This window comes from Simochromis diagramma, unplaced genomic scaffold (genome assembly GCF_900408965.1).
Source record: "Simochromis diagramma unplaced genomic scaffold, fSimDia1.1 OVJJ01000045.1, whole genome shotgun sequence".
NCBI lineage: Eukaryota > Metazoa > Chordata > Actinopteri > Cichliformes > Cichlidae > Simochromis > Simochromis diagramma.
Window position 1 is genome coordinate 35,023 of NW_024387509.1, and position 16,247 is coordinate 51,269.

The following is a 16,247-nucleotide window of genomic DNA, read 5'->3' on the forward strand; positions in this document are numbered from 1 at the left end:
GCCTCTGCGTGTCCTCCCTTTGTGTCCTCTTCCTCTGTGAACGTGTTGCATGTGTCACAGATTCCTTTTATTAACAGCTTTCCCACAGTGAGTTGCATCAGCATTCATTCACAGCACATTTCAGAAGGATTCAGATTAATACAGTGATCTTACAGTCAGAATGATCCTGACAGAGTGCCACTGTAAATGATCTTTCATCAGGTCAATTTTAAAGTTCAGTATTTCAAAGCAGGAGTTATGAAGACTCATGCTGGCATTAGGACTAATAATATGTACTTACAAAGTCAAAGTTTTTTAATTATGCTAGAATATTGGAAGACAATCAACTTTTAGTGTTTTCCGCATATTAATTATTCTGAAATAGAGACGTGACCCTAACTGTACAGAAGCACTAAACAACTGACAATCTAACAGACATCATTGGCCTGAGCCGTCATGCACAGTGAGTCTGATCCTTTGCTGTGAGAGTCTGACAAGCATGTTTCTGGTCAGTTTGGAAGAAATAATATCACAATGTTGATCTTTCTTTCCAATATTCCTTCTCTTTTACAACATAAACTGTGATCAAAGCTACTGATGTTCACAGCATGTAATAATACTGACAGTCCAGGGCATTGTGGTCTGTTGAGCTAGGGTTAGGGTTAGGGTTAGCAATTCAGACATATGTAATCAATATTAAACGTCTCTGGCGTGGGCCACTGTCCGCAGTGTTGGGAAATCCATACCAGGCTGGAAGGAGTCAAGGTAGGTGAGCATCCACGAGAAGACACAGCAGATGCATCCTACTAATACTGACAGGACCAGGAGACTCCAGAAACCGAGCATCTTCTCTTCAGTGCCATCCTCTCCTGTCACCCTCTCTGCCCGCAGCTCTTTGAGTATGGGGTAGATAAGGGCGCAGACAAACCCTTATTACTAATTTGTATTATAATTCAATTTTCATGAAAATATTCATATTCAGTATCGGTCCTTTTATATTATAACCACGTATCCACCCAGGCTCATGGTGGGGCAGGGCTCTGTCCTGGGATGCGTGAGTGACAGGTAATTTACACCCTGACCAGGTATCCATCTGTCAGAATTGTTTTCAATATTTGGTTCAAAAACATGAGTGACAACAAAAATCCAACTAGGATTCTTGCATATGATGAATGAAGTCTGTCTTTGACTGTATTGTCCAGCTGATCCATCAAACCCCCAGCAGGTGAACCTTATTCATGACATAACACGGCAACAATGTAAAAAATGAACCACCAACAGTCTAAATGAAAGTGCATTTAAAGTCCTCTTCAATAAATCATATGCAAAGAGTCATTCAGGACTGTAAAACGTGAACTACAGAACCCAGAGTCTTCATCATTAAATCTCTGGTTGCTTCATTTTTCTATCCTATATCAGATACTTTAAGGTTAGGTTAGGTAAACTTGCATTCTCATGGTGAGGCAAAGTGCTTTATGTGTGTGTGTGCGTGTCATGAACGGCTATAAAAGGCCTATAATTAAAGAAAAAGCGGGTTTGAGTTCGAGTTGCGGCAGAATGTCACTACTTGTAAATGGAACGCAGCCTTCCTGCGGCGGACAGCTAATAACAGGAATCGGACGCGGTCCACCCGAGTCCACAGCAACCACCATAGCAACCGCCTAGCATGACCTTAAAAACATATTCTGTCTTCATAACTATCAAACACGTGAAATGATTTGCAAAGTGTGAAAGTGTTACAGCTGCAGAGAGCTATGGCGGTATCTTTGGAAGCTGTTTACATAGCTAATAATATACGATGTAACCATGGAGACAGTCAGTCACGTGAGCTAGCGGTGCATGTTTACTACAGTGAATAAGGTGATTGTGTGCACAGCGTCCACACGCTGCAGGGGGTAAAGACATTACTTCAATATTGTTTTATATTGATATATATTTGCCTTCTGTTGACCATCACCTCAGGTTCACCATCACAGTTTCAGCAGACAGATGCACACTGTCTAAATATGAACACATTCAAAAACTCATGTCTCAGAAATAAGCACAGCTGTTCATGTTTGTCATTAGAGTTTTATTTGTAAGAAAATTATGAACTTCATATTGTGCATCAAATAAAAGAACATTTCACAACTCTGAGTCAACAGAAACAGGAAACAGAAATGTCTCTAATGTAGACGTGTACAGTGTAGTGTAAGCATTAAAAGATCATAAAGGAAACACTAACATTCATGTGAAACTAATTGTAATAAAAAAATGAGCAGGTGGTTTATAGATGTAAAAGAAAGAATCTGAAAACAACACTTTTTTGGTCTAAGTGATCAAAGTAGAAAACAGAACTGATGTTCAAGAACAAACCGTAGCTGCACTAATATTACACATCTCCATTGTTGTGGTGAACAGACATGTTGCTTTTAAAACCACATGCAGTGTGTGACCGTGACTGTTCACTGAGACCATGAACGCCACTTCGCTGAAGCCTTCGCCTTCTTCTTCTTCTTCTAAATTGGAAGCAGAAGGAGCACGAGCTGCTTTGATCTACTGAAAGGAAAAAGCAGAACATCTGAGCTGAAACCATTAAGACAGGAACAATCATTCAATGCAGTGTCTCAGGTGGCTTAGCCTGTTACAACTGTTGATACAAGCTACACACACACACAGCCTTATGGGTACAGTAGTCTCCCGCTACACCTCCTTTTAGCTAAAGACATACTTCACAATGACTCACTCAGCTCACAAGAACAGGAATGCAGAGCATTATCAAACGTTAAAATGATACACATCTCTCACTTGTTCACTTACATTTAAACGAAACACATAATTGTAAACATCTCTAACAGCCTAAGCCAGCTTTGAATAGGGCCTGAATGGATAACTTCAGAGAATTACACATCCAATCTTACACGAGGTCTCACCGCTCGACCAGATCTGGTAACAGTCCCTGTTGGTGTGAGGTGGCTCCTATTTCTCCTTAGAAAACCTGTCTGTCTCTACCACATAAGACCTGGGAGCACTGGCAGGTCCAACTACTGCTCCAGTGGTTCCTTCAGTAGTAATCCACACCTTCTGTCCCGACTCTATGTCTGCGGTTGTAGTGTTTTGCCTGCTCACACCTCCCCTCCTCATCCTTCTCGCGAAAGCCTGTAGGTCGGGCCACTTGGCACCAGCTTCGCAGCAGCTTGTGGCAGAGAGGTACGCAGGTGTCTCCCCATGAGCAACTGTGCCGGTGAGAGCCCATGTTCCAGTGGGGTGGCCCTGCACGCTAGCAGCGCTCTGCTGTAGTCACAGTCCTTTCAAGTCTTTAATGGTACGATCAGCGCGTTCTGCCTCCCCGTTGGCTCGGGGGTACCTGGGGCTGCTCGTTTCATGTGTGAACTGGTACTCTTTAGCAAAGTGCTTGAACTGTTCTGATGAAACTTGCGGCCTGTTGTCCGATACCACAGTCTCGGCAACTGCATGTCTTGCAAAGGCCTCTTTTATAGCATTAATAGTGACCTCTGCTGTTGTGTCTCTCAGTTCAGCAAGTACCACGACCAGATTTGGTGTGTGGTAGTAACAGGCAAATGAACTTTTTTTTTTTAATGATTTGAATATATATGAATGCTTGTGCATAAATACACAAACAATACACATATGCTTTCATGCTTTCAATTGTGTAATTTACGTGACTCTAGGTCAGCGGTCTCCAACCTTTTTTGCACCACCGACCGGTTTATGCCCGACAATATTTTCACGGACCGGCCTTTAAGGTGTCGCGGATAAATACAACAAAATAAAACTAGTACCGAAAAAAGAAGATTTATTCATAACACACGTGAAAAGACCCAGGAAAACCGAGTTAACGATAAAAACGATAACAAAATAACGCTGAAAAGCGATAAAAACCCTGAAAACCAGACATTTCACACCTGAGCCTCAACTCTCGCGGCCCGGTACCAAACGACTCACGGACCGGTACCAGTCCGAGGCCCGGGGGTTGGGGACCGCTGTTCTAGGTAGCTCTGCTTTGGAAGTTCAGTTCAAGCTAGAAATGTGCTTTGGAGTTTGTACGTGTTTTGTCTCTAGGGGCCACCACATATATTTCTATTTACATCCAGGTGACAGCAATCCATGGATGGTTTCGACATGCAAGAGGATATTTTCCCCGGTGCCCAGCGGGAGAAGACACTGGTTGCGATGTCGATGAGGTCCTGTGGCCAGACCCCAACAGACGGCGGGATCCATGAGCCCACGTATGCACAATTGTCATGATTTTTTGTGTGTACAGTACAGTGTTTTTTCTATTACTGTATTATGTTTGTGTTTTGCTTTATCTGAATTGATGGTGCTGCAGTGGACAATATTGAGTAGGCCTATTTGCTTTTTTTGGTTGTTTGTGTCTCCTGAAAATGTGCCTTCAGAATAAACAATGACAATGAAAGACTGCAGTGTTTTATATGAAGTAGACTAGTGTGTCCCCTGATCTGATCTGCATGTGATGCAAGTATGTGTCATTTTGTCAACAGAGTTACATCTTGACAGAGGAATGTTAGGTTTTGACAGCAGAGTTTCAGTTTGGCACAGATGTGAATGGTATATTTTGATGTGTCATGTTTACTTGTGTTTAGAGTTTTGGCACAATGAGCGACGTTTTGCAAAATGTGTTCAAGCAACGGGCAAAAACTGTAACATGTTTTTCACCAAAGATTTCAGCAATTATAAAAATTCAACTCAAGCTATCCAGCTATTAGCATTCACACTGCATTTTCTACAGGAAGTACATTTTATATACCAGTTTCAGTTCAAAGTGCATTAAAAATAATAAATAATTATTAAAAATAATACCATCAATATGTTACTGCACTACACTTACTGGACTTGTGGAAGTATTTCGAGAACCATAAGAGATTCTTACAAATGTTTGAAAGAAAAAAAATCTTTAACATAGCTGGAGACTCGTGTAGAAATATGAATGAGTTTATAAAGTTTCTGTCATGGTGTGCTGTGACAGGCAGGTAGTAGGACCCAAACACAGGACTCTTACGTGGAATGAAACTTGAATCGGCAGCTTTTATTGCTGGAAACTCAGGTGGACTCAAGAAACTACAAACTAAGAAACAAGAACTAGGAAAACAAATCAGGAACTATGAACAAGAATCAAGTAAAGAACACGGAGGAGAAAAAACACCCAGCCCACTGAAAACTAAAGAAACCCCCAAAAACATGAAGAACAATCATTAAGGAACATATTTACATATTTAGAGTTACTGCAACACCAACACTGGGTCACAGCTTCAGTGTCAGTCGGTGACTTTTGGTCTGCAACAGCAGCAGAACAGACTTCTCAGTCTTTTGAAGAAGCCCTTTTTCTTCTTCTTGATCTGACGGTCTTCGGACTTCATGCTGGCTTCAGGTTCTGGAAAAGGTTCCTCAAAGGGAACATCAGGAACCGGCCCAATTTCCGAACAAGATCCTTTGATCTTTTGATCTTCCCCTTCAACACAGGATTTGGACTCGCCATAGGGTTCCTCACAGGTAGCGTCGGGCTCTGCAACACTTTCTGACAGAGCTCCTTCGATCGTATGGTCTCGAGTACTCAGACTGGATGCCCTTTCAGAAAGAAGTTCCTCACAGGGAACGTCGGGCTCTGCAACACTTTCTGACAGAGCTCCTTCGATCGTAAGGTCTCGAGTACTCAGACTGGATGCCCTTTCAGAAAGAAGTTCCTCACAGGGAACGTCGGGCTCTGCAACACTTTCTGACAGAGCTTCTTCGGCTGGTGGAACGTTTGCCACGGAAAGGCCGTCAGAGGAGCGCTCACCATTTGTGCTCTTCACATCAGGACTTGAAGGGGGCTCAAAGATTTCACATATCCGGATCCTTGCTACATCAGCAATGGTCTTCAGCAACAGGGGTGCAAAGTTTGCAACTTGGATAGACAGAATTTCTTCAGGAAATTTCTGTCTAATCTCCGTCAGGATGCTGTCGACCATATCGTCTCGGATAGAGCGGGTGAAGACGGCCTGTGTTTCCATCGCCGCGAGGCTCTTGGAGACACGATCTAAAGTGGCCTTGGTGACACTGGTGGAGAGGATACTTAGACTCTGGGAGGCCATGTTTAGGAGGGGACGAGGAGGAAGCTCCCAGAAGCCCTGGAGAACGCGGGGAACTACCTCGACCACTACCTCCTGCGCGGTGAGCAGTTTGCTGTTAGGCTGTTCCTGCTGCTTCTTTTTCAGGATTTCAACGTAATCCTTCACCGCGCTGAGGAGTTTAGGTGCTCTGTAGAAAAACATGATAAGAGTTATCTGTTAAACATATTCAAAGCATCATTTAAATATTGAAACACTGTAGCTGGACTGTTAACCCTGTAACCACCTTTGTATCATACATGAGTTTCTGAGACCTCGATCTCATCAACATGATCAATACTTGCTATAATTTCTAAATGTTGTGGACAAAACTCTTTTTTAGTCTAAAGTTAACATTGTCGTTAACAAAAAGTTGCCAAAAACACCCAGTGTATCAAATGTGATACAAAAAATAAATACACAATAAAAGTAAATCATACACAACATGACATAGCAAAGAACTCATGTGTGGCTTTTGTTTAAAGGGTTAATAAACATCTCAGTTCCAAAGAATCTGAATTTTCTGGCTGTTTTTTGATGGGTTGGGTCTTACAGGGTTAATAACTGTATGTTACATGTGACTCACTGAAATTTAGGAGGTACGGCCTCTGGGAACTGAAGAAGCAACCTGGCTTCAAATTCAACGTCCCTCATTTTATTGCTGACGTTCACCGCCCACACCTGAAACAGAAAACACATTTACAGTGCGCTTATGTGTAAAGGTTATGTGCACGTAATGAAAAAAAAGTCTTGTGGGTTTTCTCGTCTTACCAGCCTTAGAAGAGGTTTGGCTTCCTCTTCGTCAAAATCCTCTAACTCAAACTCCCACAGCCTTCAAAAGAAAGCAAAGCAGAGGTTTTCTCTCAGCACTTACACGTCATCACAAACAGACTTTCAGGCGTGACAGTAACTCACTGCTCTCTGAGCGTCTCCCTGCTCTTCTCCACCAAAAGATCTCTCAGATCTTCAGCAGTGAGGTTCGGTGGAATTAGATCTTCCTGCTGAAGTCTGAGAAACTCCGTCATTATCGCAACCTAAAAGTAAAGGAGACATTTAATCACCACCACTCTCAGGTCCTCAGAAATGACCTGATATTTTCTGTCAGCTTTGGTTTGCATGAATCTGGGTCTAACCTGAGTCCTGTAGCCCGGAAGATGCCAGCAGATCTTTAGAGCACGTTCATAAATCGGTGTGTTGAACAACACCTGTCAAAGAAATAGCAATTTAGTCATTGTTACTTAAAACGACATCAAATTCTTCAAATTACTGAAATGCAGTAAAAGCAAAAGCGTCACATACCCTGATAGGCTTATAGATTCCTTGACTCTTTTCCATTTAAACGTGTTCAAATCAAAGTCAGGAAGAAAAACGTCAACTGCTCTCCAACGATGGCGTACGGGGGATCTGGACCTGAAAATGCTCTCAGCTCGGTGGTCTCGCACAGATGAGCTCTTTTGACAGTCTGATGTTTATTTATGAATGCAGAATTTCTTGAGCAGTCACCATGGAAACTTGATGCAGCTTCATGTTGTTAAATTAAAAGTAAACACTGTGTATTTTGCACTACACTCCACTAAACTTATCATATAAGTAAATAAAGTGTGGGTTAGGTCCCTCCTGTGGAAAGAGCCACACAAACCGATGGATCAGAAAAGACAAAGTCAGCTCCAGCATGCCTTTTCATATTATGTGCCTGCTTATCTCCATTTCTTTACAGTAGATGGGAACTTTTGCAGTAAAGCAATGGCTTACAAACAGTGGACTGTGGACTAATGCAGACATCTGAAGCCTGACAGCAGCTGGACAAACTGGCCCTTTAAACAGCCCAGAGGAAGAAGAGACCTCTGCGTTATCAGTGCAGCCTAAAGCACAATAATAATAATACTATTAATATGATTTTTAGAGCAATAATGCCCCAAATAATGAAGTCATTAATTACACATTCGTCATGCTTCACAGGAGGTCAGGAGTGACCGATGAACGTGATGCTACATTAGAGTCTGTCCTATGAGTTCAGCAGGAGGAGGTGAACCCACAGCTGGGACCAGTTCTCTAGTGGGTCCAGTATCATACTTGTGTTCATCCTGGTCTGAACCTGGTCAGAAGAACTGACTTCACTTTTGAAAATTCAATACTTATAAAAGGTAACCCCAAACAGTCTACAACGGCTGTTTTCTGTCCACCGAAGCAAATTTGATTGACGAGGTTTTTGTACCTTCACTTCTCCAAAAAGCAAATAAAGAGATTAAACAAAGATTTACTGAACGACCGTCAGAATTCCCAGAGCTAACGTAGATCGCTTTATGCTCTTGAGTCAGGAGGGATAAGAAAAGTGACTGCAAACATTGTGGAACGATTCATAGCGTTTGATTGCTTGTGTGAATGTATTAAACAGGAAACCAGGAGCTGCAGAAACCCAGTAATGCTGAAGACGCATGCGTGTGCGTTTATTACAGGTTTTTCTGAATGCAAATCTTTAGATCTTTGTTAGAAAAGCAAAGTCTTGATGAACCTGCATGAGTGCTCACTGTGTATGTTAACAATGATCAGATGAGTTTCTTTTTTGTTCATTTAAACCTGTTTTATATTTAGTTTTTTTCTAATTTGACTCGATTCACAGAAGATGAAGCATTTGAACTGAAGTTCAAACTAGAATTTCTTAGAGAGACTCCGCCTGAAAGAGTGAAACCCGCATGTGAGATTTTGTGGCCTCTGTGTGACTGTTGGTGGGTCAAAAAGGTTTCAGCTGCACAGCCAGACGTTATTGAGCGAGCCACCGGCTGAGAGGCACACTTCTCGCAGCTCCTTCCTTTCGTCAGACTTTAAAAGAAACATTTACAGGGTTTAGAGATATTAATATTGATACCACCTCTGGAGAGGTTACGGTGTTGTGCCAAAAAGTGATTTCTGTGTATGTTTTATGTGTAATATCTTTACGTACGTTGGTAAATAGACTTCGGTTGTCAGCTTAAGGCTGTGTGCAGGCAAGAGTGGAAGTAGAAGGACCCAAAGTGCAGACACTCGGAGGCGGAAAGTAACTCAAAACTCAGCTTTTATTGCTGGATGGCAAAAAGTGGCAAAACGTAACAAAAATCCAAATAACGTTACATGACCAGGCAGCCAGAACACACAGCATAAATGAAAGCAGATCACGACACCGACACAAAGAAACACAGGGCTTAAATACACAGAGGAGCAATCAGGGAATGGGTAACAGGAGGGAAACACAGCTGGGGCAAATCAGGCCTAACGAGACAAGGGGAAGCAAAACCACACACATTAACATCAGACATGGACTTTCAAAGTAAAACAGGAAACATAACACAGACTCAGGCAGGCTCCATAACAAAGGGAACAGAGACGTGGGACCAGGGCAGACACAGACACTGGCTGTATCCCAATTCAGGGTCTGCAGCCTTAAAGTACGCAGCCTCAACCATCCTCAAGGGCCGCGTACTCAAAGACCGCTAAGGCCGGAAGTGCGAGGCTTGTGAAATGGGACGGTCTAGCCTCCGTTGCGCTGCCCAGGTTGCCTAGCAACCACGATACCAACAGCTGGAAACGTGTCTTACAGCTTTGTTTGACAGAAATGAAGGAGAAAATCTTTTGTGCGTTTGTTTGTTTGTTTCTACATGAGCTTTGATCATTCTCTGTAAGATTAAGCTCAGCTATTGAACGGCGTATATTTGAAAGTAAAGGCTTTAAAACCAAGTTAGTACAAACGTCACTAACGTCACATAACTTTGCCGACATGTGGCCAACAGTAATGTTTTAATGTTCTTCGTTATTAAACATTTGCACATAAATAAGTGACATAATATTCAGTCCTTACTTAAAGTTTACTCTTCGGGCGCCCCTCATCCGCCGTTTTATTTCGGCAAAATTATCCACACCCACCGCCGCGCTATGCATTCTGGGATATGTTGGGCCACGAAGTCTACACTGCCACGTCCTTAAAATTCAGGGAAATGAAGGACGCATTTGGGGGCCGCATTTCGAGCAGCCTTCGAATTGGGACAGCCTTCGTCGCGTCGCTGTGACGTAATCGGCCTTAAAATGCGGCCCTTAAGGCTGCAGACCCTGAATTGGGATACAGCCACTGACTGGACGTGGGGATACAGCAGATAGGGGAGACAGCAACTATGGAACACAGACAGAAAACCAGAACACTAAAACTCTAACCAAACCCCACCCAGAGAACCTAAACTAAGAATAATCCTAAAACCCATAAAGCAAAGCTAGAATATAATGAAATAACAAAATCAAAGAACCAAAAACACAAAACACTGGGTCAACGACCCAGGGACCCTAACATCGGTGAACAGGGTTTACAAAGAGGTTTTATATAGAATTTAAAAGAAATCTGTGTTTCAAGTGTCTTTACAACTCTGTGTTATTGTACTTACATTATAACCAATCCGCTCCTTTATCCCCACTTAAAATATTTTTACTGAACTATTGTAATATTTCCTCTTGGCCAACTTACTCTTACAAAAGACATGTTTAATGTTAATGAGATTTTTTTAACTACATAAATAAAGGTTATATAAAAGTCGCTGCCAAAAACTGATCGCAGCTTCTACCTTGTTACACGAATGTTGTTTGTGGCTCAAGATGACTTTATGTCATCCATGAGGGAAGCATTTGACATATGTTTCACATATTATAGCCCAACAAGTTACTTATAGCAGTTTAAATATGAGCAATCACTTTTTGGCAAATACCAGAAATCACTTTTGGCAGACAATCACTTTTTGGCACAACACCGGTGTCTAGCAGGTTTTATATTTTAGAAAGTTTAAAGCTCAGCTTAATAGAAGTCGTGTGGTCGTGAGTTTTGCATAAACAAATTTGTGCAAACCTCAATGAAGTGAAGCAACATTATAAAGAAGAGTGAGCCTAAATGACTCCCCAATGATGTGAGCGACTGATAGTCATACAGGAAACAATGACTTTGAGCTGTTGCTGCTAAACGTGCTTCTACAAGCAACTGAATCTTGGAGTGGACTTTGGTTTGTCTGCTCGTAAATTGGTGGTTCATGATGATAAATGAACTTCTGAACTGGTTTAACATCAGTGCAGTGGCTGGTCCATTCCTTGATGTATATGTCAACGTTCAAAATGAGCCATTTAAATCAGCTGTGTTGGATCAAGGACACATCTAAACCCTGCAGGACAGCGGCCCCGAGGCCTGGAGTTCCCACCCTCAGTGCAGTGGAAATAGTCTCGTGCCAGTCTTGGTGCTGCCTTTGAGTCTATATTGCCGAACACTGTGTGCACACATTTCTTTCCTTCCTAAACAAACACACATTTGTAAAGGAAAATTTAAATTGAACTCACAGTTGGCGGTTAATCGTTATATAGTTGAGATGTACACCGAGAGACGCATTTAGTGGGACTTTTACACCGCCACAGATTTTCTTCTTCTTTTTTGTTACATTATTGACATATACTAGATATTCTTAACGAAGCAGCAACAATCATGTCTCTGGTACAGGCACTTTCCACCATGCAGGTTAAGCTAAAATGTGACTTGAAACAAATTCTGGGTTTCCGTTCCATAAAGGTTCATTTCATCTGGTAAGTTAGCCCCTGAGGTAACAGTCTATGTGAACAGAACATACTCACTGACTCACACTCAACTTGATTGATAGTGATTTCCTGAATCAGGCAAAGCGCACAGAGGAAATTCATTTGCATATGTTTGTTTTCACGATCACTGAAATCCAAGTTAGGCATGTTTCCCTTTTTTGTTGTTGTTCTTGACACGAGTGCTTCAGTTATTTTCTCATCAGTATGTCAGGACAGAAAGGATTCTGTTGTGGATTTATGATCATCTCACGTGTGTCCATCTTTCAACTCTTAGATTGTGTAGACATTAATGCAGCTGTCAGACTGTAGGCCAGTTTCTTTGCACTGTAAGCATTGATTGGATGCTACTGTAGCAATCAGTGCTTACACACAACGTCCCTGCGTAAACCCTCAGACACACAACAAACAGATCAATAGTATCTGAAATTCAGAGTACGGATCTTTTTACACATTTCTCACAGAAAATCATCTAAATCGCTTTCGTGTGAGATGCACATCATGTTGCCTCATAAAGACTTGCCCTGTATGTGTTCATTTCTTTTGACTTTCACGTGGAATTGTCACCTAATATAACAGGTCCATCAGTAAATGGTGTCTATCTTCAGTTTCTGTCTCCTAGACTTTGTCCCTGTCAGGTTACAGCTGAATAGATAGTCATATCATGCAGAGACTGCATCGTACTATAATGCTCGTATGATCGCGTTTGTCACAAGTGGACTGGTCTTGTTGAAACGTTGCATAAACCTTGCCCAGTAAACTGTGAGTGCTAACATTTCTATGGCATATGCAAATACTTTAGACAAATCCCACAGTTGTCTATATTTGTATATTTGACAGTTTAATGAAGCATTTAGAAATCAAAGGTCAGATTAAAATGCTGTATCACAATAGAATGTGATATCACACAATACAATATTTTAATATCACACACAGCATGAAAGTTTGCTAGTGTATATTATAAAAATATTACAGCATGTTGGTATAACTTTATCCCCTCCTAGTTTTTAAGATACACATTTTGGCCCACACTGATTTGTGATCATATTCCTCTGTCCACTAAATGAAGATGGAGGCTCTGCTCTTTATTTCTGTGTTTCTCTGGAGAATCCTGGTAACATGATGGCTTTCTGTCTCTAAACACACACGAGCTTAACTCCGAATGAACATGATCAGAGTTCATTGAACCAACTCTGATCAGTCTTTTCTAAGGGTTTCAAGCCTTTCTTGTTCGAGCCTCTCTTTGTTGTTGCTACAGTTATGTGTAATTATTAATAGTATTGCAGATGTTAGCCTCTGCCTGCAGTGTTGATGTGGGTAAAGGCTTTAACCATGGATTAGCGGCAGGTCCCAGCTTGTAAATTGTGGAGCATTAATGCCCACTCCAGCTCCTGTAACCAAATATAAACAGTTGGGATGAGAGTTAGCTCAAGCCACTACAACAGCCAGCAAGAATGATCTGTTCATGCTAGCATTAACAGTGCCTATACACATAGCGACACACGGGGGAGGGGCCTAACTAATAACCAAGATGACTACAGGCTTGGAGGTGCTAAAAGTCAGATATACCAGGAAGCAAGTTTGGGCTTTAGAACAAATTTTGTGTAATTATAACAATATGTAATTTAGGACCTGGTTACATATGATGCTGCTGATTTTTTAAATCTAATTTTTACGTTGCATGAATTTCTTTTTGTCAGACAGGGAATCAAACAAGTTCTGTTTTCTCGAATGAATCCCACTGTTACTTGTTTGTCCTACCAACAGGGATGTTTACATGGTATTCATGACTGCTGCACCTGATGACTTTCACAGCTTGAGGACTGCAAACATTTCCCAACAAGACATGAGTGGTGGGGTGATCGTTGGTAGTTCCTGATCAGGTGAGGATCTGTTCCCATCAAACCACCAAAACCAGTTGTTCAGGACGTTTACAGGATGAAGAATCCCCAGTTATTCTTTGTGGTTAGAATGTGCCTACATGTGGCTGTGTGGGATTCTGGCTTACTTTAGGGTCAGAGCAGTTGGTATGTGGAGCAAATACTGACACAGTCAGAGTGGGCAAACCAGCAATAGGCTTGTTGTCATACCTGGAAGTCTGAAAGCTCCCGATGCTGGATGGATAACTAGAAAGAAGACAGCTAGGATTTTCAAACTGATCCCATAGATGGATCTACTATGAAGCTGAGGGACAGCACTGCTTAAAGATCCTTTTTAAATGACTCCAGCTGTCTGATTTAATGAGACCACGTGTGCTCAAGTTTCCTGCTCTGACTCGGCCTCAGAATGTCTCGAGGCAGAAATCAAGCACACTCAAAGGAAATAAGCGTATCAGTGGGCATGTGCTCAGCACGCAGAGTGGGAGTGACTAAAGGTGCCACTGCAGAGCATCGCAGTTGTTTCGTGTGATTAAGTTGTGTGTTTATGAACCTGTGAGTGTTAGTCCTTTTGGCAGGATGACTCGCATGAAGCTGTTATAATTGTTTGTGCATGTTAAAGTTATGCCTCAGCTTCTTTGATACCATGTTGGTAGGATTATTTGGCACTAAGTTAATAGCAGTGGCTGTAATCTCCCGCAGTCATTACATCCAGCGGTATTACAAATAAAGGACTTTTCTATTGTTTAGTTTAACTGTGGCTAGCTTGCCATGTCCGTGCCTTATGATTGGCAGTTTGTATGACGTGCTATTTAGGCAATATATGAGCTATAGTGACCCCTTGTGGATATTGTGAGATATTGCTGTGTTGAGTACATTATGTTTTCAGTTGTTTTCTAGTTATTTGTGACTCTACTAATGATAAAATTGCCTGTTTCTGTTTCCAGAAAACCATTGCTCATAGTCCCACATACTATACAATGATAAGTTCAAGTATGGCTGTACCTAATTTGGATTAAGCCTGGCAAGCACTTTGATGTAAACATTTCTTCTGTGGGACTTAAAGACAGTTAACCCAACTCCTGGACTGCTGCAGTCTTCCTGACAGAAAGCTTAGGCCAGGCTTGTATGCCCAGTATATATATTCTATAACGTGTGTAACTACTTCGTTTAGTTGTTTTTGTTTGGATTTAGTTTTGATTTTTTTCTTTTCAGTGTATTTCAGTGTCAGTAATTTGTGTAGTGCTCACTCACATTTTCAACTGAAAAGACCTGCAATAGAAACGTATTTAGGAGCAAACAAGTGAATGAAAAGTTTGACATCATGAAGCCCAAACAGCAACCTAGTTTTCAACAAAAACACATAACATAAGAGCAGCAGTGACGATGCAGCTGACAACACATGAACCCATTTAAACTGGTCCCAGTGTTTTTAGCCTAACTTGAGTCTTGAACCATTGGGGCAAATGAGAAATTCCAGCAGTTTCTTGAAAGCAGCAACTTTTTTGTGATGTTAGGGACATTATGGTAACTCGAGGCAGAACACCATCCAATCTTGGTAAATAACACATGAAAGAACAAAACAAACAAACATGGTAAAAAGAAGCCAAACGTGTGATAACATTGTTCCATCACGCTCACTCACTATTCTCTCAACCTTTGCCTTCACGGGGCTGCTGCAACAATGTACCTGGGATTACCGTAATGATGCAAATATTAATGAAAAGTGCAGAGTTGCTGCTCTCAGGAATCATTGGACTTCTTTTAATTGAGGAAATGGATCAGGAGTTACGGTAGTTACAGATGTTTAATACACCCTAGAAAAGAGCTTTCTGTAGTGCTGTGCGATACGGAAAGATGTTTTATGTCTCCGATACAAGTAAATACAGGGCTGATATGATCTATACTTTTTAATGTGGATGATGCATCATCAAAATGCCAAATTGTTTACATTTTCATGACCTTTACGTTGTTTTTTAGGGGGCTTCATCCTAATGATTATTAATGAGTTAAAACCGAGGACAGAAATAATAAAAGGATTTAGTTTGTAGCCCATAGTTTAAAAACAGTAATCACACATCATCCCTTTCTTTAACAGCAACACAAAAGGATCATTATATTCCATTAAATCTGAGCCATATTATATTCAGTATATTTATTTTAATTTCAGTAAAGTTTTTATTTAAATGACATGTTTCAGTGAGATAAATGTGTTATTTCAAGGTCGTTGCATCATTTTTACTTTTCGAGTTGGCTAAAATAAGAATTAGCCAGTTTGCACTTTAAAGTACTAGTAACCAACATATCGCCACCGTGATCTACCGGGATCATTCTTAGAGCATGCTTTCTGCATGTGACCAACAAGAGACCTCCGGTTTGTCTGGGGGAGCATTTCGCGCCTCGCTACATGTTTCCAAACGGCCTTTTTTCAAGTGGAAAAGCGTCCTGAAGTTAAAGAAGGTATGTGTTGAGTTTCTCTCCATCTATGATTTCTACGCGCATTCCCGTTACGTTAAGCAACCGTGATATATGTGAGCACTGCCGCGTCTCCCTCCCCATCCCTCTCATCGGTGCACTTCAGCATGAATACGATCAATGATCAGCTGATGCAAGTTCCCGTCTCTTGTTCTGTTTCCCACTTTGCCGCCGAAAGCGGGGAAAACCAGCCGATAAAACCACCGCAAGCACGTTAAGC

General features: G+C 41.5%; 1 protein-coding gene across 1 annotated transcript; it reads right to left on the reverse strand.

The window, feature by feature from the left end:
• Nucleotides 1–5,255: 5,255 nt before the first annotated feature.
• On the reverse strand, nucleotides 5,256–7,878 carry LOC120725786. Its single transcript, XM_040018830.1, has 6 exons — nucleotides 7,386–7,878; nucleotides 7,220–7,291; nucleotides 7,002–7,120; nucleotides 6,858–6,918; nucleotides 6,673–6,767; nucleotides 5,256–6,237 (listed from the first exon to the last, which is right to left on the reverse strand). Exons 1-6 carry the CDS (start codon nucleotides 7,419–7,421, stop codon nucleotides 5,256–5,258), a joined length of 1,365 nt encoding a protein of 454 aa, XP_039874764.1. The 5' UTR covers nucleotides 7,422–7,878.
• Between the last annotated feature and the right edge of the window lie 8,369 nt (nucleotides 7,879–16,247).